A 22836-nucleotide genomic window follows, 5' to 3' on the forward strand; every position below is an offset into this window, starting at 1 on the left:
GTGAAAAGGATCTAGGGGTCTTGGTGGATCAAAAGCTTAACATGAGTCAACAGTGTGATGCAGCAGCAAAAGAAACTAATGCAATTCTAGGCTGCATCGACAGAAGGCTGGTGTCCAGATCAAGGGAAGGAATAGTTCCACTCTGTTCTGCCTTGGTCAGGCCACAACTGGAATACTGTGTCCAATTTTGGGCACCATAATTTAAGAAGGATGCTGACAAGCTGGAAGGTGTGCAGAGGAGGGCAACTAAAATGACCAAGGGTCTGGGAACCAAGCCTGATGAGGAACAGTTGAAGGAGCTGTGTAGGTTTAGCCTGGAAAAGAGGAGGCTGAGAGGAGATATGATTGCAATCTTCAAATATCTCAAGGGCTGTAATATGGAAGATGGAGCAAACTTGTTCTTTGCTGCTCTGGAGGGTAGGACTCGAACCCATGGATTCAAGTTGCAAGAGAGGAGATTCTGACTAAACATCAGAAAAACTTCCTGACAGTAAGAGCTGTTTGACTGTGGAACAGTCTCCCTTGGGAGGTGGTGGCCTCTCCTTCCTGGGAGGTTTTTAAGCAGAGGTTGGATGGCCGTCTCTCATGGATGCTTTAGCTGAGATTCCTGCATTGCAGGGAGTAGACCCTTGGGGTCTTTTCCTACTCTACAATTCTACCATTCTACAATCCCACCCTCTCTGCTTGCGCTTTTGGGGGGGAGCAAAGTTTGTGTTCCTTTTGGTTCTTCTCATTTGGACAAGACTTCCGTCTCCGAGGGCTTCTTTGCCTCTGCCTGTTAACCACGCTGGCCTCCTCTTGGCCCTAGAGCTGCCGTTCCTGATCTGCACTACACGCTCCAGTTGAGCTTCTATACAACTCCCGAGCAATTCCAGCGATTTGGCCCTCTTGACTCTGCCTTTTTAGCAGCCTCCTCATTTCGGGAGAGTTTCCTCTTTTGAAATCAAGTGTGACTCCGTGGCAGTGGCTGGCAACAGGCAGGCAGAGACAGCGCAAGGAAGCAGGAGGCTTCTCTCCCCAGCTGCTGTCCCAAATCACCGCCACTTTAGCACATCTGCTGGTAGAAGCAAATGCATTTCATGCCCAGCGGCATTGCCCTAAATTTACCTCTGCACCCTCCTATTCCCATGCAGTGGATGAAGCCACTTTTGACTGTTCAAACTTTCACTTTCTCTCGGCCCCTCTTGCTTTCCAAACAACCCCTTCCTTTTGCTAAGTCACAGAGGGAACCATTGGCGCCCCCCCCCCAGCTGACTACATTTGGGATCAGGCAGCAGGAGGAGCCCGCTCTCCATTGCCATGAAAGCGCCAGTCGTACAAACTCTTCCAGGGCTGCCCATAGCAGCTGGGAAGGGGTTTGCAGTGCTCAGCGTGGCACTGGCAGTTTATCTGTCAGCAGAGAAAGCTTGCAATGGGCAGGGCGAGGGTGGGGTGGGTGTACATAGGGAGCGCCAACTCACTTGGTGGGGAGAGAGAGACGGCTTCTGCTACTGACCTCAGCAGAAGCGGCTGGCTCCAGCTCAGCCCTCAGGGGCCCAGCCTGAAGCTGCCTGCAGAGAAGCTCCTTCTGGAGGGTCTCGTTTTCTGCCTGCACCGCCTTCAGGACCACAGAAGCCGAGAGCACAGGGTCTTTTTTCTCACACACGTTCTTCCGGGTGGCCGAGAGAGGCCTTTCGGATCGGCTGATTGGCCCTGGTGCCCAAAAGAAGCAGAAAAGACTTTCTGACCATTTTCTCAAAGCGCAAGTGAGTCCTGCCCCAGGCTAAGGCTGAAAGGGCTCCTGTGCCACAGGATAGGAAATGCCCAGAGGAGGAAGAGGGGGCATGTCTTGTATGTGATGCACAGCAAGGAAACCCAGGGCTCTCCTATGCACCACCCAGGGCAGGATATGGACCCTTCTCCCTGGCACAAGCCTCCAGCCCCACAAGGATGCCAGAGAGGTCAAAGCAGCTACCGCCCAGCTCCTGCCATTTCCCCTAAACTAACAATCTGCTGGGTTCAAGGATGTGACTCCAGACATAGAGCAATGAGCTGAGGCGGGCTCCACTCAGGTCTGAGCAGCAGAGGGAGAAAAGGACAGTCAGGGCCCTGTGCCATTTCCGCCAAGTGGGGAGGAAAACCTGCCAAGGAAGAGGCAGAGAAGGCATGAAGGAAGAGACAGCAGCTCAGGAGAAGCAGAAAAACCAGCATGGAGGAGGAGGAGGAGGAAAGCAGGGCAGCCACTTGAGAAGGAAAGGATTCAGCCGAAAAGGAGGGACACAGCAAAGAGGGAAGAAAGTAAACAGGGTAACCTTTTGAGGAGCTTGCAAGCTGTAGAGAGAGGTGGAGTCAAGAGGCATTTCTCTGATGACAGGGCTGCTGGGGCATATTTGAAAGCTGAGCTCTTTGAGAAAGAGAAAGGCAGAAAGAGCCGGAGAAACATGTGCACCCAAGAAACCTGTGAAGGGCTATTTGTGGAGAACAATCTGAAGTCAGATTTGATGGCGACTTCTGAGGGCTGGTGGCTGCTTTGCAAGCCAGTCTTCCCAAACATTGGCGTGCTCTTGGGGGTTCTATATCCGTGCAGTGCAATGCTTGAAAATGCTACGCCACAAGAGAAAGACGTCAGTCGACTGCCAAGAGGCATGCCCAAGTCACACTCCCTTTCCTCTCATCTCTCTGCAAGGAAGGCTTTGTGTGCCTCACTAATGAGATCCCAATGGGCTCCCCAGCGAGATGGTGATACATGACAACGAGAGCATGAATGCAAGCAAGCAGCACACCCAGCTGGGCCCTTGCGAGGCAACAGGACCTGCCTATGGTCCCTTTTCATCCTCACGGCAGGCCCCTCCTGCAGCCTCTGCATCTCCTCAAACTTTTAGGTGTTGCAATGAAACAATCACCATCTCCCTTACTGGAGGGCGTCTGTTCCTGATCCTCCTGGTGCAGGCACCCAGCGGAGAGCGGTCGAGCCACTTGGCTACCAGGCTTGGTGGGGACGTAGGTCTCAGCGCTGCCCTTCCTTTTTGCAGAGAGGCTCCGCTCCTTCTTCATGTCTATGGAAAGACAAACAGAAGTGATGCCCAGGCTGGCTTCCTTGAGGAAAGGCAGCACGAGCTCACGGGGAGTGGAAGAGGCAAAGGCAATCAGGCACTCCCCAAGGTACAGGGGAGGCCACTGCCTCTCAGACACTGCCTATTTTGGTACCATGAGAGAGTGGGAGTGGTGGAAAACAAGGCTAATGCCAGCACCTCACCTTCCACCAGCACATCCACAGTCAAACCAGACAAGACACAAAAAGGGAAAGGGAGATTGGCAGAATTCTCTACAAGCAGCACAAAATACACTCTCTCTTTCCTCTCTGGTCCAAGGCAGGCAGTTAGCCCCCTCTGGACTTACTTTGGCAATTGGGCTTGAATTCCAGCACAAGGAGAGAGGTGGGCGCAGCTGCTGCTGGGGAGTCTCCTGCGTTGCTGAGGAGAAGCCCAGTGCCTTCTCCAGAAGAGTCAAGGGGCTCCTCTGCCTCTGAGGCCCCCGCAGGCACGTCCTCCTCCACAGAGTCAGAGGTCTCCCCTTCCGAGCAATCTTCCTCCATCCTCTTCTGATTCACGCTGAACTCCAAGTTCTGCCGGAGTTCCTGCCACAAAATTCCAGAGAGACAGGTTGAAAATCTCACAATAAAAAAAGGATCCAAATCAAGGCTGCTACCTGGTATCCATTTACCTTGCAGAAAACCTCAGTAAACTCAATGTGACTGCTCTGTGTTGATGTATGTAAGATTCTGCTATAAATCCCCTTCCGTATCCAACATGCTGCGACAATGAAGAGGTGCAGGGTGAATCAGAGTCTGGCCATCAGGAGGCAGCGGCTGTTACTGGGAGCTGTTAGCTCTATGCAGGTCCCAGGAACACCCAGAATCACAGCTAGGAGAACTCAGATGAGTCACCCAGCCAAAAGAAAGCACAGCTTGCAGAATGAAGCTCAAATCCTCAGTTCTCTGCACCCCTTGTTCTACTAGAGCTTGGTTATTTCTTCCTCATCCCTTTTTCCTTGTGTATTTTGTTGTTTAGACTCAGCCTCAGAGGACTGTCTTACCAGTGATCATTGCAAAGTCACTCTGGGAGACTTTTTGACTGAACAAGAGGGATGAGTCTTGCCGAGCCCTGGCCTGTGACCCAACACAGAGTCCTCAGAGGATGATCCAAGCACCCTACAGGTCGAGGACCCTAAGCAACAGGCAGGGCCCCTTGATGAAGGTTTCTATACCTGGGACCCCTCCCTGCCACAGCCATTTAGGGTATCCTTTAGAGAATGGTGTGGGACGCGGGTGGCGCTGTGGGTAAAACCTCAGTGCCTAGGGCTTGCTGATCGTATGGTCGGCGGTTCGAATCCCCGTGGCGGGGTGAGCTCCCATCTTTCGGTCCCAGCTCCTGCCCACCTAGCAGTTCGAAAGCATGTCAAAGTGCAAGTAGATAAATAGGTACCGCTTTATAGCGGGAAGGTAAACAGTGTTTCTGTGTGCTGCGCTGGTGCAGGTTCGCCAGAGCAGCTTCGTCACGCTGGCCACGTGACCCGGAAGTGTCTCTGGACAGCACTGGCCCTCGGCCTCTTAAGTGGGATGGGCGCACAACCCTAGAGTTGGACACAACTGGCCCGTACGGGCAGGGGTACCTTTACCTTTTAGAGAATGATACAGGTGAAAAGACTGTCAATAAATAAGACATCATGCAGATGAGGGAGACTATGACTGCAACCCTAAACACGTTTACCAAGCCATAAGCCTGATGGAACACTTGCAGTAAACAGACCTAGGTTGTGCAGTAAGAGAAAAACCAAAGGCTATTGAGGGAGAAAGACCCCTCTCTCTTTTCCAACAGGGGATCAAGGAGGGGCTGTCATTGTCGGGGGGGTGGGCACCTATGAAGAGCTCCTGCCCAAGTCCAGCAGAGCTTTTGATTCATCTCGTCAGGGTTCTGGAGATGCTGCCCACCAGGCAAACCCAAGGCTACCTTCATGTCCTCCATGCTGAGAAGCAACTCTTCCTTTTCAGCATAATTGCTCATACTTTGTTCTGCCCTTGGAACGGAGAGGATATAGCCACTGGGGATTGTGCTTTCTGGAGATTTGAGACTCTGGAAACAGACAGAGAAGTAGCAGTAAATAAACTTCCTGATGCTTCTCTGCTTAGGAGAGGCAAATTGCCAAGAGCAAACCCTGGGGATGCTGCCAACATCCACCAGACTTCATTTCCGACACTCTGCAGGGCAAGGTAAGCATCTTGGAGGCAGTTTCTGTCAGGGAGAAAAAACCTGCAAAAACTGGTGAGAGGGGAGGAAGTTAGAGGTACAACATCTTGTGCAAGCTTGGTGTTCTTCACAGAGCACCAGCAAATGTGACAGGTTCCCTGCGACATCTTCCTTCTTCCATAGCTACAACCTGAAACCTGTACAGCATCTGACAGGCCTCCTTCGAATGTCTCCTGCTTCTTTCCACATTCCACCGAGAGACACTGATCATCCAGCTTTTTTCCTCCTCCACCACTCTTGCTTTGTTTGCCATCAAATCTGACAAAGAGGAGAACTTTTAAGCTTGCACGCTATTTTGACGTTCTGGTGAGCCTAATGCAGCTACTGCCCTAATATGGATTTTTTACAGTTACCTTAAATACTGTTTAAAGTTGCAGACCACAGTTTAGCACAAATTAAAAACAAATCAGCACAAAGGTAAAGAAGTGCAACAGCTGGTGTTGCTGCTCATGAATGCAAGACCCACAATGGATTCAGAGGTTTTGCTGGAGACATCACCTTCCTGCGAAAGACCCAAGAAGAAATATTTGAAAACGCTAAAATTCCTTGGCTGGGTGGCTAGTTTGAGTCTGTGTGTACACACATGTGCAAATGTGTGTGTTTGTGTGTGTGTGTGTCATGAACTTAAGAAGAAACAAGGCACAAAAATCAATGTAAGACCCCTCTTGGAAGGGAGAATTGTTTCCTGGTGTTAGTGCTAGAGTTTCACCTTCGATAATAAAAGATGCTTTTCGCAAAATGGTGGAGGCACATACCTGGCGAGCGTCATCCTGTTCACAGTCACTTGAATGTGAGCTTAGGCTTTCATAAGGTTCAAAATCCTCAGAGTACTCTGAAGGAGGAGAGACATGGAGTCTGGATCCACTTTCTGTTTTGATCTGCACTGCTTTCTAGAAAATGGAAAACCCCATTGTGTGTGTTAAGTTTGACTCTTTTGAGGAATAAACAGGAATCTGCTACTGCCTTCACGCTGGCAAGTATCCATTGTAATCCCACCAGCTATTATTTGGCTGATGTTCTGTGTCTGCCTTGCATCCTCTGGGCTCTGGAATGGTCTTAATCCAGTCTAATGGCCACCATTGTTTTCACACTTTCTCTTGCATGCTTTCGGCCCTACGTTAACAAGCGGAATCCCCTAAGCGGGATCAAACCAACAGGCTAGAAGCCTTGATGTGTAGAAAAAGAAGAAGAAGAGGATATGATATCCCGCTTTATCACTACCCTAAGGAGTCTCAAAGCGGCTAATATTCTCCTTTCCCTTCCTCCCCACAACAAACACTCTGTGAGGTGAGTGGGGCTGAGAGACTTCAGAGAAGTGTGACTAGCCCAAGGTCACCCAGCAGCTGCATGTGGAGGAGTGGAGACGCGAATCCGGTTCACCAGATTACGAGTCCACCGCTCTTAACTACTACACCACACTGGCTCTCAATGTGAACCTGCAATGTAGGGCTAATGTGCTGCAATGGTTAGGCTGAGCGTCAGTGTTGGACTAGGCTACAAACTCAGTGCCCAGCTCTACACTTCCTAAGTGAAACTGTCTTTTTTCATCTTCATCCTCCAGGGACATTTGTTCCAAATGGGACACTCCTTGGCTCCTGCTGGCTTTTCCCCTCACCCCAGTGATCAGTTTAAAAGCTGCTCTGCCACTTTTCCCAACCAGAATCTGGGGCCATCGAGGAGCAAAGTGTGTGCACCCTCCTCCTCCCTACCTGGAGCCACCCTCGGCGCTGGATTTTACTTGGTGCACTTTGCGTGCTCCTCCCTTGTAGGTTGTCGTCGTCGTCTTGTAACAGGGCTCTTGAACTGGAACCTGAAAGGAAATTTGGAGCTGAGTCTTGGAACAAGGAGGGTTCAAAGGCTGTCAAGTGCCATTCCTTGCCCTGAGGCAAGGCTTTCAACACAAAAACTCTCCTACAGATTATCGTGTGCCCTAAGGACAGAGAGGAACACGGTTCCAAATGTGGGAAAGACTCACACCATGAGTTACTGGGACTAGCTGCTCTGTCAGCTCTTGAGCTGCAGGGCAGGTGTATCCTCAGCTGCACTGAAGGTTTCTAGAAGTTAGAAACTGTAGGGGGGAGGGGCACATCAGGCAAGGGCTGCCCATGTTGCATGCAGCAGCAGTGCTTTGGGTGCTTCCTTCCTCTCCCAAAATGCCTTCTGTGTCGGCTGACTAGGGAGCAGCGCTGGTAATGGCAGGTATGGGACACCAGGCAGTGAGCCTGGCAGCTTATGTCACAGCTTTCGTTAGCTGTAGAAGGACCTGAGAATGGGGACTAAAATGGGCAGAGATGATGCTGTAGCATCTTGGAGGCGTTAAAGTCACTTGAAGAGAGTTACTGTAGATGAAATGGGAGGGTGGGGTCAACTAGAACAAAATGCCTTTCCTGAGCAGGTTTCTATTCTAGGCTCTGCACATGGCAGAAAGCCTGTGTGCCCAAACAGAGAAATCAACCCTTCAGGGGCACGATGCAAGGCAAATGGAGTCCGCTTTTGACTGGGTGATTTACTAAAAAGCTAGAGATTCCCTAAAGTCCACCAATGTGTGTCAAATTCACAAATAAGGTGGTGTGATCAGGAGAACCTCTTAAGAGCTGGGGGATGACTTCTGTGTTGAGCCTTCACTCTTGCTAAAGACCCTTCACTCTTGCCCAAAGTCTTCTTCATTTAAGGATTCTCAAGGCCAGCAGATACGAAGTGGCACACTGGGAAATGACCACCAGCTTACTTTCTGCCTACTCCTGGTGCAATGGTGTTTCAATACAGTTATGTCACGAAGGAACTCACAGTTTCCCCTTGCTGTTCGTGTGCCACTTCTGAAAAAGTTCTGAGGGTTGACTTTCTTGCGGTGGTTGGTTAGTTCTGAGTTCGCTCCGTTCACATACAGAATAAACCCTTGTTCCAGCTGCTCCAGCTTAATCTGCATAGGGTCCTTTCTTCTGAGCTCTTTCAATATCCTAAAATATGCAGCACACCAATTTTCTGATTTGAGGGTTCTCCAAGGATCACGTTCTCTCTACAGAAAATGCTACCGTGACGACTTCTGTGATGCTGCAGAAGTCTCCACAAAGACATGATGGAGCTCCTCCTACAAATAGCTGAGGAATACCATCAAATTTTATCCAAATTTGTGGGAGCACCAAGTGAGAGAAGCAGTCTGCTGAAACCTGCCTCTGCCTCTGCTCAGAGTCCAGGCTCTGCTAGATTCAAGGACAATACAGAATCATCTTGCCCTGGAAGGAGGAGTTCCTGGGAATCCCCAAGATGGACTGCTGAGTTTACTAAGCTACTGCTTGCTTTTCTACAAACCTGTTGCTTATTGATATTTTAAATCAATAAGCTGGTTTTCTGCCTTTAAAAATGCTATCCAAGAGCCACCTCCAAGTTCACATCCTTGTCTGCAGTCTGTTTGTGTAGAGGATTCTTGCAGGAAAATCTAAGCAGGAAGACCTTCATGGTCTGAGCCAGATTCTTTCCTGACAGGATTTATTTATTTATTTATTTATACATACATACATACATACATACATACATACATTTCTATACTACTTGTCTTAAGCTGACATCAAGAATGTTTGAATAAATAAATCCTGCCAGGAAAGAATCTGGCTCGGAGGTTGCCTGCCTAAGGTGCTGCTTTTTACTCAGGCCTCTGGCCATTAAACAATCTACAGCCTTTTAAAAGTGTGGAGACTATTACTATGGTTTTTGTTTTCTTGTTTTTCATTATGCCATGTTACGTATGCTTTTAATGTTGCACACTGCCCTGGGATCTTTGGAGAAAGGGTTATATACAAATTGAATGAATGAATGACTGTCCCATTCACAAGAGGCAGTCAAGCAATGCTTCTGCAGCAGATCTCAAAGAATAGGTGTGAATATATGAAGAAAGTAGGTCTTCAGACAGGCTGCTCCCGTGTTGTTTAGGGCTTCATACCCTTGCAGTAACACATTAAATTTGGGCTGGTAGCATATTGGCCATTAGTGCAAATTCTCTTGGAGTCAATACCTAGAACAGCATGACTAGGATGTCTTCGTCCAGGAATGACCACGGCTGTCACATCAAAGCTGCTAAAAGCCAGAGAGGCCCCAAGCCTCTAGCAGCAAAGATGGCTCAAGCGCAAGCCCATTCAGAGCAGGCAACTGGCCCACCACACACAAAGTCTCTGACTTGCCAGGATTCATTGGCCCTTGCCCAGCCTCCTGCCATATCTGAGGAGGCAGCAGGCTGCAGACCTAGCCGGGGCCCCCAAAATCTGTTCTCCTGGCCTGCCGGTCATCCTTCAGCCTACCTGTTTCTATGCTGAAGAAATACTATATGTTGATCATGTTTCTCATCAAAGTCAGTCACCATGTCCTTTGGTTAAGCCTGAAACACAGAAACAAAGCAACATTTCGCAGGTGCCCTGGGCGGTGGTTATAAAGCTGTCCACATTGGAGGCCGCCACTCTATCCCCTCTGGAGTAAATTCCAGTTTAATTTGGCTCCGGATAAAGCAATTCCTTCCAACTGTCCTGAATAATCACCCAACATTCAGCTTCATTGGCTGGCACATGTCGCCCTGCAAATCCAATGCCTGACATTCTGCCTCAGCTGCCTAAGTAGCTGGTGCCCACATGCTGGTTGTGTTCTTGTTTGGGGGGGGGGAAGCAGGAAGTCTGCTGCAGGGGGGGGTGCCTGGCTTTGGGGGTGCCCATGGTGGCGCTCCTTCAGCCCACCGCCCAAAGTGGCACCTCTCCTAACAGAACCCTTGCGCAAGCTGAGTGGGGGCAGCTGTGGCGCTGCCTCCTGGGGGGCCAGGCCATCGTTCCCCATCCTGGTGCTGCCCTCCAGATGCTGTTGGACTCCAACTCCCATCAGCCTTTGGAACTCCCTGCCTAGAGGAGCCAGGCTGCTCCCTCCTTGCTGTCCTTCCGCTGACAGGCAAAGGCCTTCTTTTTCAAACAGGCTTTTGGGAACAGACTGTTTTCAAGGAAAGGGCTGGTGCCATGCTGTTGTCATGGTAATTATTTGCATAGTTTTAATTCTATTAATGCTTGATGGCTTTTGAGAGGGAGTTTTTCTTCGAAGAATCATAGAACTGTAGAGCTGGAAGGAACCGCAAAGGTCATCCTAGCCCATCGAGGAAGGGCTTCTTCTATGTTTGTAGCTGTTAATTTATGTGTAAACTGCCTTGAGAAAAAAAGCAGGTGTGTGTGTGTATATATATATACACACAGTGACAATAGTTTGGTTTGGCATCTGTCTGTCTCAGGAGACAAAAGGGGAGTGCACCATTGCAGGTGAGGTTGAACTAATAATAAGTCAACATAATAATGCTAAGGATAATCATATAACTAAAGGAGCATCTCCACCCCCCCCCCGTTGTTCAGTCTGGACCCTGAGGTCCAGCTCCGAGGGCCTTCTGGAGGTTCCCTTACTGTGAGAGGCTCCCTTCTTCTCTGTGGGGGAGCCCGCCCTGTGGAATCCCATCAGATGTCAAGGAAATCAACAACTACCAGACTTTTAGAAGACATCTGAAGGCAGCCCTGTTTAGGGAAGTTTTTAATGTCTGATGTTTTATCGTGTGTTTTTTTTAAAATAATTTTTATTAGTTTTACAAATAATCACATTGTGTAACACCATATCCTCTTATTAGATCTCTTTGGCTCAACTGAGCCTAAGGACTTCCCTCCCTCCCGCCTGATGGTTTACAAACTTAAATTTTGCATCAATGCATTTCACTCTTTCCTATTCTTGATATATCATTAATGTTATTACATTATTCATCCTGAATAGGTAGCAATTTCATCTTACAAATCTTTTTTATCGTGTTTTTAATATTTTGCTGGGCGCCGTCCAGAGTATAAATAATTTTTTATTATTATGATTATGAATTACGATCAGTCCCTGCAGGCAGCCTGGCCGGCGGTGTCCGCGGTGGGGACGGGAGTCCGGGGCGCCCGGAGGCCTGTGGAGCCGCCCGCCCCCCGGCTCCTCCCTCCGCCCCCCAGCGCCCCTTCCCCGTCGCCCCGCTCGCCCCCTACCCCGTCGCCCCGCACTCGCCGGACCCTCCCGGGGGCGCTGGCAGGCGCGGCGGGGCTCACTCCATCCTCCTCTTCCTCCTCCTCTTCTTCCTCGCCCCGCTGCCAGGCGCCGCTGTTGGGCCGTTGCCATGGAGACCCCGCGGGAAGCGGCGCTCGGAGGGGCGGGCGCGTCATTTCCGGCGCGCCGGAAGGAGGGCGGCCGAGGCGCCATGGAGGCGCTGTGGGCCGCGCTGGGCGAGGTGGCGCTGGAGGGCCTGGACGGCGTGACCCCCGGGGCCCTCTGGGAGCGCCTGGCCGGCCGCGTGCCGCCCTTCCCGCTGCCGCTCGAGCCCGAGGCCCGGCAGCTCCTCTGGGCCTCCCTCGCCGCGCACGCGCAGCTCCGCTTCTACCTGCTCCCTCAGCCCAGGCCGCCGCTGCACCTCTACGACCGGTGAGCCGGGAGGGGCCCCCGGGGTCATCTAGTCCAGCCCCTGCAGGAGCAGCGGCGCCTCGGGCGGACGGGGGGCGACCCCGAGCCTCCCGGGAAGGAGAGCCTGCCCCGCCCGCGCCCCCGTCAGGAAGCTCTTCCCAAGGGCTCGGGTGTCATTCACGTCTCTAGTCCTGGAGAGGCAGACGCCAGGGAGGCCCGTTGCCTGGCTCCGCCAAGGTGTGGAGAAAGGAGTTTGAGATAAGACTGGCGGTATCCTAGTGCCCCCCGTGCTCCAGTTCTCGAAGAAAAAAAGGTGCCGGTACTGTGTACCCTTGAGTACCCCCAGGGAAAAAGCACGGAGTTCCCCCAGGGAAAAAAACTGGGTGTACATTTCCAAAATATAAGATAAAAAAAATAAAAATAAAACCTACATACAGCAACAGTGTTTTGTGTTGTGTAGGCTCCTATGATGTAAGTCTTGGGCCCCGTCTGCTAGCCTGATCCCTAAAATATCACTGGTTTGCTCCTTTCGATATATAGGGTGCCTACATTCTGCATGTGCAAATGGCTTTAGATATCTATTAGGTCCATCAATTATCATATAGCATATCTTCAACAGAAAAAAGCGACAATTTGTTATTGACAAAGGACAGCTGGACATATAAAGGGCCCCATTACCTTCCGGAACTGAGGGCCGCATCAACCTAAATCCGGCCCTGCCATCATGCTTGGGATGTGCTGTGTACAGTTCTGGTTGCCTCCCCTCGAAAAGGATATTATAGGAACTTCAGAAAAGGGCAGTGAAAATGAGACAAGGACATGATGGAGCGGCTCCCCTACGAGGAAAGGTTTCAACATCTTTGTTTAGAGGAAATGAGGGGAGCTTCTTTAAAAGAAACAAAAAACACCCGCTGCAAATCTTGGGCAGACAGGCTGGGGTTGAGAAGAGCTAATTCTCTTCTTCTCATTTTAGGTACGAAGAAATTGATCTTGAAACAGGAATACTGGAGACCAAGAGAGATCCTGTTCCTTTAGATGACATTTATCCTGTGCACATGATTTTGGATCACCCTGAAGGCATTCAGGGTTCGTGCCAGTATTTTAAAGAGAGGCTGGATATTACTGACCTGGTCAGAACAAAAGACCTACGGCCCCTTTGCACATATACAGAAGCTTATGAGAAGTGAGTAAGCGTTTGCTAGTTGCTTTTGCTCCAGGCTCTCTATTGGTGGGGCAGAGGTCTGCAGAGTGGGCAAGTGGAGCAGGACTGTTGAATTTATTCTGTTGCAGAACTGTCCACAGAGTCAAAAGGAGAATTGTATAGCTTTGTCATAAGGTAGAAAGAAAAGTGTATTTTCCAGTAAAAGTTTGAATGCCGGTGTCAAGCATACCTGGAACAAGATGAATGAGTGTGACAATGTCACTATCATTAAGCCTTGGTGGATGTGGGTGGGCAGGTGTCATTCTCAATTGACACATCTGTGTGAAAGCTTATTCCTGGAGGACAAAAGAAGGGTGGAATACCACATGTCTGCACCATTTACGCAGGCTAGCTAAGTGGAGATGGGACGAAGGGAAATTATGAGGTGCCTTTATGGGAATGTGCTAAAACAAGGGCCACCAAATGAGGTGGTTAACCTGTGGCCTTCCAGATGCTGTTGGTCTCCAGTGCCTGTCAGCCCCAGTCATCATGGTCAGGAATCGTCATTCCAGTCCAGCAACATCTCAGGAGGGGCACAGGTTAGCCACCTGTGCTTTGGGCTAATAACCAACAACAGGTTCTTCCCTGCCTGCTCCTTCCAAGTTTATCCTGTTAAAAAAAGGCTGCAAGAGAAGAAATACCTTTGCCCGCCTGTCACTTCTGTGGTTCTGTTACTAACTGCAATACGCATCTTGGGAGGAAGGAAATGTGGGAATCTAGTAATTGTCAGCTTTTCCTCTGCTTGCTTGGAAGTAATTAGTGAAGGTGTAAGTGGGAGTTAGGCCTGCCAGCATGTTCCTTCAGCCTCTTGCTACCGAGAGGTGATTGGGTTTGCTGCGTGGTGCTTGCTTAAAGTGGCTCTTGAGCCCGCCGGCACTCCAGATTCACGGGCGCTTTGGTCAGCTTTGCAGTGTCTTTTCGGGAATAGGGAGGATCTGGACAAGAAAGCCTATTGTTTGGGTGGGGTCGTGAGTTGAAACGTGCCCACGTTGCTTTGCATATTCCAGCCATACGTATGCTGTCTGAGCAGGCCACTGCTAGACGCAAAATGATCCCAAGAGAGGAAATCCTGCATAGCTTGGTGGCAATGCTGCTGTGGCGCAGAAAGTGGGTGATTCATTGGGGAATGGGGGAAATTACCTTCCTTGCCACGTCTTGCTGCTTTGCAGGTGGGGAGAGAAGCTGGTGATCGTTGCCTCTCAGATGCTGCGCCACAGAACACTCATAGGATGGGAAGGGGATCCAGACTTAAAACTCCCCGACTTCTCCTACTGCATTTTGGAGCGCTTGGGGCGTGCCCGATGGCAGGGAGAGCTGCAAAGAGACCTCAGCGCAGCTTTTAAGTAAGTGCCCAGGTTGCGGCCTGTTGCAGTAACTCATTCTGGCTCCAGCTGTGGCACTGCACTGGCAGAAGTGCTAGCATGTGGGCAGACGTCCGCCTCTGGTTTGGAGAAGATACCTTGTCCCATGGGCTGGCATAAGAGGATAGGATTGCCTTGGTTTGTTTTGCAGCAGTATTCTGGAATGTCCAAGTTAGGCTAGAGCCTGTCTCTTGTGGAGCTGCTATGATGACAGACAAGCCTCACCCCCAATCACTGTGGACACGCCACAGCCCTGAGCTGTATCCAGAGCCCGCCCTTTCAAAACATCACAGGCCTGGCAAATGCTAGCTGATTGCTTGGGGGATGCATTCTTTAGCCCATCTTATCCCAACTTAAATTTTAAGCAGGCTTAACGTAGTGCCTGGCATGCTCTGGTCCATGGGGTCACGAAGAGTCGGACACGACTAAACGACTAAACAACAAACGTAGTGTAAGGCACTTGCATGGTTCCCTGGAAGATGCAGGTTCTGGCCCTGTTATTGTTGGTCTACACTCTACTGCAAACTCTGGCCCTCCAGATCCCTAGCTAACAGGACCAGTGGTCAGGGACGATGGGAATTGTAGTCCCGAACTACATCTAGAGGGCCAGAGTTTGCCTATGCCTGGTCTACAGGGTTAGCTTTTGTCTCCTTTCACCTTCTGTGGCGTGCTTAATTTTCATAAAATCCTTTCTCATCCTAGGGTGGATTCTGGGAAGCTTCATTACCACCGGCGAGTCCTGGATAGAAATGGGCTCATCACCATGCAGTCCCATGTGATCAGGCTGCCAACGGGAGCCCAGCAGCACTCCATCCTCCTGCTCCTGACCCACTTTCATATTGACAGGTGTGTGTTGCAGGGAGGTCAAGGAAGCAGTGCTGGGGGCCGTATTTTAATTGCTTCCTCCTATGCTCTTCCCCTGATCTATATGCACCCCTTCACCTTCACAGGAAAGACAAGTCAGTACCTGAGTCCCCACCACCACCCTGGCTGCCCAGGGAAATAGCGTGGGAGGAAATGACTGAACATCCTTCATTGCTGCTCTCCTGATCAAATTATTCCTTATTTAAAAAGTTTTTAGACTCTTTTTGGGACAGAGTGGCCTCCTAAAGCCATTTATAGCCATGTGCAAATAGAAACCCATAAAATCCAACAGCAAAACGGGTTAACCAATTAAAATCCACCCCAATAACATTCAAGCCAGGATACCAGCAGAATATCCCATCTAGTTTTAAATAACAGCATGTGATAACCTATATCTGACAGTCCCCAGTGTGGCACCAAGACACCCTCAGGTACCCCAGTCATAGGCCACTTTGCTTGTTTTTGGTATCACCTGGAGAATATTATTCATTGCGGAGGCACAGAAAGACAAACATGATACTTTCTCTGAAGCCGCTTTGCATTTCCCCCAAAATTGCAAGTGTTCACAGTTCCTGTCAAAGAGATTTGACTCTGAAATGCATAGAGCAAAATAAACATCTTCCAGCGAGTACTGGAGCTTGTCTCCTCTCTGACTGGGGCAGTTTTGTTGTAGGCCAGAGGATGGGAGAGTCTGGCCTTGGTATCCAATCTAGCTGAGCCCACAGGATGAAGCCTCTTTCATCCTGTGAGGGCGGCAGCAATGGTGACTCTGTCTTCTTCAGGGTGGATTTGGTTTAAATCAAATCAGTTTAAATCATGATTTAAATCACTAGTCAGTAAGACTTGATTTAAATCACTAGTCAGTAAGACTTGATTTAAATCACTAGTCAGTAAGACTTTTTTTACAGAAAGACTCGTTCTTGCTGGTATAATCTTAATATTTACAACCAAATAAAGGTTTCATTTTTGGAATAATAAATTTTCAGAGTAGTTTTTACATTTATATCAAAAATTACTGATTTGGTTATACTATTAGAAATACATAGATAAATATGAAATTATTGTGAGGTTTTATAAGTTAACTGTTTATATTTGGACAACTTTTCTGCTGTACTTTATTGGGAGGAGAAAAATAATCGTTTCCTTAATAATAATTTAAGCAATTAATTTAACTAAAACAATAACATTATAGCATATGTATCCATGTTTGTTAACTGGTTAAACGGGTTTGTTCGTTTTTTAAAAAAACTTAGACTGAGTTTTAGCGCAAATGAAAAACGGAAAACAAATCCTTATTTCCCGATGAATAGTCTTTGGACTATAATGTAACTTAAATAGAAAACTATCTTTAGAAAGATTTTTCCTCCAAAAGCATTTTATTTTAAAAATACGATTTAAATAAAAAAAAACCCCTCCACCCTGCTCTATGCTTTTCCATATGTCAAGCAAGATTTCTGCCCCCAACCTGCACTTCCTCCTGCCTGCTCCCTAGTCTTGTCCAGGTCCCACCGGAGCACCACTTACCCATCCGAAAATCCAATATTATTTTTTTAAAACCATTGATTTTTATCCACCCTGGTCTGCTTCTTGCTAGGGGTGGCCAGAGCTTTCCTTGTGTCACTCACAGCTGGCGCCCCACCCAAGGGGCGGGCCTCCTCTCGCTACAGGTGTGAGGAGGCATTGGTGCCGCCTGCTTACGGTTGCCTCTCTTGGGCTTTTAGGAGGAGCAAATACGATATCCTCATGGAGAAGCTGTCCACTATGCTGAGCAAGCGACCTGGTCACATGGAGACGCTGGCGAGCATAAGGGAGGAATTGGTGAGCGCCTGGCTGTTCTTCCATGCACTTGAAACCCGGCTGCATGCATCTGAGCAGATGGTGCCTGTTTTGCCGGAGTCTTTCTGATGGAGAGGAGCTTCTCAGGTGGTGTTTCTTCCCCAGGGCCACAGGGGCATTTGGGGGTGCCGACCCATGAAGGCCCCGTCTGCCCTGCTGTGTTTCGCCTCCAGCGAGAGCCAAGCAGAAATGTGTCTATTCTCCCTGGGGGCCTTTGGAGCAGCCCTTGTTTTCTCTTGCTTCTTGAGCCTCTGAGGAGGGTTGGGGGCTTGGCATGAGGCTTACGGGGGAAACAAGCTTACCTGCCATTCTGTCCTGAAGTCAGTTGTGGTCAGCCCTAAAACTGATTCTCTCTCATTGCACAATGACAGGGTCTCTGTGAGAAAACATTTAAGCGTCTCTATCAGTATATGCTGAATGCCGGCTTTGGAAAGATTGTGACTGTGCCGTTACAAGACGTTCACCCTGATGGAGGTCCCTTCAAGACCAAGAAGGGTAAGAGGGCACTTCACAGCTTCTGGAAGGGGGTCAGGCTGCCTTGGCACTGCCACCCTTGCGCAGAAGAGTAGCCTTGTAAGTCGCTTTGGGGTGCCTGGGACTAGATAAAGCGATTAACAAATTTAATTTTATTATTATTGCTGCTGTTGTTATTCTCCTGCTTCGAAGCGAAGAGGGAGGGCCCTGTGGAAGCTCTTGCCCCCACAGTACTTCTCTCTGGATCAGGGATGGGGAACTTTAAACCCTCCAGATATTGCTGGACTCCATCTCCCATCAGCCCCAGCCAGCAGGGCCAATGGATATGGGAGTTGTAGTCCAAGAACAGATGTTTCCTGTCCCTGCTCTGTATGCAGGGGGCTGAACACTCCGTGTTAAAACTGGGGGTGGAATGAGGCCTTTTTTAGGCATATCCCCCCCAGATGCACAATTTCTTGAGGTTCTTTTATTTATTGTTTATTTGTTAATTTTATTTATTTGCTTAATTTCTATCTCATCTTTCCTCCCAAAGGAGAGAAATTTGGGGGGAAAGAAAGGTAATAAGTAAAAGAAAGTAAGATTAGCAAAAGGATACAATTAAAAATAAAATAAAATACTTGAAAACAGTTGTGTATCCTGACAGCTGCGTCTGCATTTCATGCTAGTTGTGCTTGATTTGTTTGTGCTTTGCCTGGAGCAGCCAGTTTTCTGCCTTGCTAAGTCTCCTTTTGTGTTTTGACAAACTGGGGGGGTATGCTTGTTCATTTGCTCCCAGGAACTGATGTAATGGTTCGCTGCCTGAAGCTAGTGAAGGAGTTTCGGAAGAAGGTGGATGATTACCATGACGATGACGATGAAGAAATGATCACCAAAGCCGTGCAGCCTGTGGACATTGTCTACGAGAAGGATATGCTGACTCAGGCGTATGAGCTAAGTAGGTAAATGGCTCAGGCCCCAAACATCTCAGGTGCTGGGGTCAGTAGAGGGGGCATCTTGGCAGTTCCTTCACCCTCAGAAGTTTGGGGGCCGTGGCCCGAGAGAGAGCCTTACCTGTGGTGGCCCCTGATCTGTGGAACTCCCCACAGAAGTGTGCCTGTCACCTTCATTAGACAGCTTTCAGCGAATGCTGAATACACACTCTTTACCCTGGCCTTTGACACTTAAGGTGTATATTTTTAGGATCCGCCTTACCCTTCTGTCCATCTGAACTCTCCTACCATTCAGCATCTTTGGGGGGACCTGTTGTTTAGTCGTGTCCGACTCTTCGTGACCCCCTGGACCAGAGCACACCAGGCCCTCCTGTCTTCCACTGCCTCCCGCAGTTTGGTCAGACTCATGTTTGTAGCTTCAAGAACACTGTCCCACCATCTCGTCCTCTGTCGTCCCCTTCTCCTTGTGCCCTCCATCTTTCCCAGCATCAGGGTCTTTTCCAGGGAGTCTTCTCTTCTCATGAGGTGGCCAAAGTCTTGGAGCCTCAGCTTCAGGATCTGTTCTTCCAGTGAGCACTCAGGGCTGATTTCCTTAAGAATGGAGAGGTTTGATCTTCTTGCAGTCCATGGGACTCTCAAGAGTCTCCTCCAGCACCAGAATTCAAAAGCATCAATTCTTTGGCGATCAGCCTTCTTTATGGTCCAGCTCTCACTTCCATACATCACTACTGGGAAAACCAGAGCTTTAACAATATGGACCTAGTGTTATGCTTTCCCTCTGCAGTTGAAAGCTGGGGGACCAAAGGCATTTCTCAAGCTGAACTCCGAGCCGCCATGAATGTGGGGAAGCTGGAAGCCAGAATGCTCTGTCGCCTCTTGGAGAGATACAAAGTGATCAAGGTAACGCTTGTCCCGGCCTCCGCTGCTGGCCTTGCGCACGGGCCCCTTCCCCAACGTGCAGGAAATGCCAGGTAAAGGCTGAGAACGGTCTTGATCCTTGCTTAGGGATTCATGGAAGACGAAGGCAGGCAGCGGACGACCAAATACATCACCTGCACGTTTGCGGAAGAGAGCGACCTCAGCCGGCAGTTTGAGCGGGAGAAGGCCCGGAGTGAGCAGCTGGCCATGGCCAGCGTGGTGGTGGCCCCCGACGACTCCTTGCCTGGGGAGGAGCAGCTCTCTGCAGCCGAGGAGGAGGAGGAGATGCCTCTGCTCTCTGAATCGGAGAATGAGGAGGAGGCGAGAGAAGGCGGGAAGCCGAGGAGCGCCAGCTCAGCGTCACGGCTCAGGCTCAGTTTCCGAGGAGGAGGTAGCCCGTGCCAGTCGACGCCAGTGAAAGGTACAAGGGGTGAGCTTTGGCCAAGAGGGCCACTTCCTTCCTCAGTGGCCATGTTAGGCTCTGTGTGTGTCTGTCTGCTTGCAGCCTTAAGAACAGTAAAGTGGTTTGTGATACTGCAGAAATTGCATGACTCTGGAACAGAGTTTTTGATAAGGTCTGAGTGCTGAGCTCTTTCTCTGTACAAAGGGGGCAGGTGGGTGGGCTCCGCTCACAACCGGTTGTGCTTAATTAGGGGGGTTAGGATTGCTCAAGATTGCCAGAAATCCATGATCTCTCTAAGCATCTGACCCATTGCCTGTGATACAGCAAAGCTTGCAACAGTTGCTTGGTTGTGTTGCTGACCAGCTATGTGTTTCCTCTCCCTCTCTGCCTTTTCTTAAAACTAGCCAAGAAATTGCTAGCTCCAAGGACCCTGGGGAGGAAGCTGTCTCCGTTGCGCCCTTCAGAATACCCAGAAGAGCTTCCTGAACACACGGCAAATGATGATTCCGCTTTGGACACACTAAAGCAGGAAAGCGGCCTCTCAAATTGTGCCCATTTTATAGATCATACTGGTGATATGGCCGTGGTTGAGGAAGTCAAGCTGGAGACTCCCAAAGTAAGAGGCCTTAAAGCCTAAACATTTACTGTTAGTGTGTATGTTTTGGCACAATTGGGGTGGAGAGTCTTTCGCAAGGTGTGAGCGGGGGGGGGGGACCAGAGTCACTGGCGGCAGGGTCACCTCCCTTGCCAAGCCTGCTATGGACAGCTTGGACATGCCTCGAGGGCCACTTTTGCTGTGGGTTGGCTGATGGAGGAGCCAACGTCAGGCAATTCAGCCTCAGGGAGTGAGAGGGGATGTTCCTGGGGGCTTTTGAGCTGGCATTTCCACAACCCAGTGGGCATCAGAAGGTGGCACAGCAATACATTTGTAAAAGGGGAAACCAGTGAAATTTATAAAAGTAGAAATGGAGGATCAAGAAGATAATTAAAAGAGGTGTGGGGAAAGGAGACAACAGGGGCGGATGGTTCGCAGGCTATGAAGGACTTGCTCACAAATTTATTGACAGCTGCACGAATTATGATAGCTAGGAAGTGGAAGGGGCAAGCAGATTTCAAAAGTGGAAGAATGGTATAAAGAGGTGTGGGATGTAGCTATTAAAGATAAATTAACATGTGCCATTAAGGTAAGGTGGGGAATATATCCTCAAATATTAATCTGAGGAGTTATGGAGGGTGTTTGTAGAATTTGTACCGTTGAAATGGAAAGGGGTCAAAACACTGCAAGAGGTGTTGAAATTTTGGGAAGTTGGATAGTTACAATGGAATGGTGTCGGGGGTGGGGTGCACATTTTTATTCTTATTTCTTTATGTTTATTACTTTGTCAAAATAAATGAAAGACAAAAGAGAAGGTGGCAGTGCTTCTGCGCTGGTCCAGGAAGTGCATCAATCTGTCCTGAACCTCTACTTCAGCAGAGGGCACTTGTTTCACACACCAAAGGTTCCAGCCACAGAGAGCCAGGAGTGCATCGCAGGCCTTGCACACCATGTCTCACCTGGGCGTTGAAACCTGTCTCATACCCAGGGGGCACTAACTCCTAGGGCCCCAACACTCTCTCAGTCTGGGTGCACTGAAAGTCTCGTGCATGGTCAAGAACCTGTGCACTTCTTCCCAAACTCACAAACTTCAGTCCAGCCCCAAAGCCACAGTCCCAAAGGGTGGATTCCCCTCGGGGTTGATGCCACAGGCTTAGCCCACTAGCAAGTCTGCTTTTAGGGCTGCCGGGGCTGCCAGTCAGCCAAGCAGCTGCTGAGCCCCAGCTGTAACAATCAAACTTGGCGGCTCTTGCTTCAGCCTCTACAAGTTCCACCCAGTTTCAGCTACAGGGGACCCACAACTTACACGTGGTTTACTTTCGCGATTGCAGCTTTGTGCAGGTACCTGGACGATAACCTTGATGTAGGTTGCTGTGTGTGGAAAGGAAGTGGGTGTGCAGAGGAGGGTGGGGTGGCAGCCAGTTTGTCCAGCTCCCGCTTTCTCTCTCACTGCCGGGGGCTTCACTTTTGGTTTCCTTGTCCCGAGTGTGGCGTAATGAGCATCTGGGCGGCAGGATTTCACCTGGCCTCTATAAACTGTGGTTTTCTGCCCCTGTGCCAGAAAAGCTGTGATGTCAAGAAGAAAGAGAAGGGCTGGCGAGCCTCGGGCGTGGAGCGGTCCCACGAGACCTACCGCCTGCTGAAGCGCCGCAACCTCATCATAGAGGCTGTGCGCAACCTCCGCTTGATCGAAAGCTTGTTTGCGTAAGTCAGGGGTTCGGAAGCGATCGCCAGCTTTTCCCCCTTGCCTGCCGGGCAGCCTGCTGCCTGCTCCACCAGGGCACATTCCACAGGGAGTGAGTTGGGCTCCTTGGAGGGAAATGTGGGATTGGACGCAACAATAAATAAGTGTGTGTCTGCCTTGTTACAGCCTTCAGAAGATGATAATGGACCAGGAGAAGCAGGAAGGGGTTTCCACCAGGTGCTGCAAGAAGTCCATTGTCCGCCTAGTGCAGAAGCTCTCCCAGGAAGGCCTCCTGCGCCTCTTCCGCACCACGGTCATCCAGGATGGCATCAGCAGAAAGGTACACCGCCTGCCAAGGCTCCCCCTGGCATGTTAGCGTTGCCCATCCGGGTGATATTGGAGGTGCAAATCTTTTCCAGCTAGTGAATTTGGGGAAGGGTTGAAGTTCAGTCCTCCTAAAGCAGTGGTTCTTAACCTGTGGGTCCCCAGATGTTGTTGAACTACAACTCCCATCACCATTAGCTAGCAAGGCCAGAGCTCAGGGATGATGGGAGTTGTAGTCCAACAACATCTGGGGACCTATAGGTTGAGAACCGCTGTCCTAAAGGGTCTCAAGGTACCCAGTGATAAGAAAGAGACAGCAGCCTGAGTCCTCTGCCGGGGAGCCACTGCCGCTCATAGAATCATGAAATTGTGGAGTCACAAGGGACCCCGAGGGCCATCTAGTTCAACCCCCTGCACTGCAGGAATCGCAGCCAAAGCATCCCTGATGGATGGCCATCCTGTGGGATGGGTTTAACTGCGGTTTCTCCCTCCCAGCTCCCACACGTGTGGGTTGAGCAGAGTTCTAA

General features: G+C 49.9%; 2 protein-coding genes across 8 annotated transcripts in view; one reads left to right on the plus strand and one right to left on the minus strand.

The window, feature by feature from the left end:
* Positions 1–11472, minus strand: part of KATNIP (katanin interacting protein) — a 34756-nt gene extending 23284 nt beyond the window's left edge. The window contains exons 1-9 of one of the 4 annotated variants that reach the window (XM_083585562.1): positions 11312–11472; positions 9578–9654; positions 8073–8242; positions 6995–7095; positions 6041–6175; positions 4989–5111; positions 3379–3616; positions 2895–3035; positions 1496–1692 (exon numbers count right to left, since the gene is read on the minus strand). In XM_083585562.1, the coding sequence (XP_083441688.1) occupies positions 1496–1692; positions 2895–3035; positions 3379–3616; positions 4989–5111; positions 6041–6175; positions 6995–7095; positions 8073–8242; positions 9578–9639 (1167 nt within the window). In that variant the 5' untranslated portion in view covers positions 9640–9654; positions 11312–11472. Of the gene's footprint in view, positions 1–1495; positions 1693–2894; positions 3036–3378; positions 3617–4988; positions 5112–6040; positions 6176–6994; positions 7096–8072; positions 8243–9577; positions 9655–11081; positions 11122–11311 lie in introns of those variants that run through there. The other 3 variants (XM_083585565.1, XM_083585563.1, XM_083585564.1) reach the window with 3 other exon arrangements.
* A 15-nt stretch (positions 11473–11487) lies between these two features.
* Positions 11488–22836, plus strand: part of GTF3C1 (general transcription factor IIIC subunit 1) — a 40765-nt gene continuing 29416 nt past the window's right edge. Inside the window, exons 1-12 of one of the 4 annotated variants that reach the window (XM_083585549.1) lie at positions 11488–11741; positions 12694–12903; positions 14091–14264; positions 14985–15128; positions 16868–16964; positions 17354–17477; positions 18232–18390; positions 19170–19285; positions 19391–19724; positions 20111–20322; positions 21863–22005; positions 22172–22325. In XM_083585549.1, coding sequence (XP_083441675.1) covers positions 11521–11741; positions 12694–12903; positions 14091–14264; positions 14985–15128; positions 16868–16964; positions 17354–17477; positions 18232–18390; positions 19170–19285; positions 19391–19724; positions 20111–20322; positions 21863–22005; positions 22172–22325 — 2088 coding nt within the window. In that variant the 5' untranslated portion in view covers positions 11488–11520. Of the gene's footprint in view, positions 11742–12693; positions 12904–13395; positions 13461–14090; positions 14265–14984; positions 15129–16867; positions 16965–17353; positions 17478–18231; positions 18395–19169; positions 19286–19390; positions 19734–20110; positions 20323–21862; positions 22006–22171; positions 22326–22836 lie in introns of those variants that run through there. The other 3 variants (XM_083585548.1, XM_083585550.1, XM_083585551.1) reach the window with 3 other exon arrangements.

The sequence above is a fragment of the Podarcis filfolensis genome (assembly GCF_964270895.1).
Source record: "Podarcis filfolensis genome assembly, chromosome: 14".
Classification (NCBI taxonomy): domain Eukaryota; kingdom Metazoa; phylum Chordata; class Lepidosauria; order Squamata; family Lacertidae; genus Podarcis; species Podarcis filfolensis.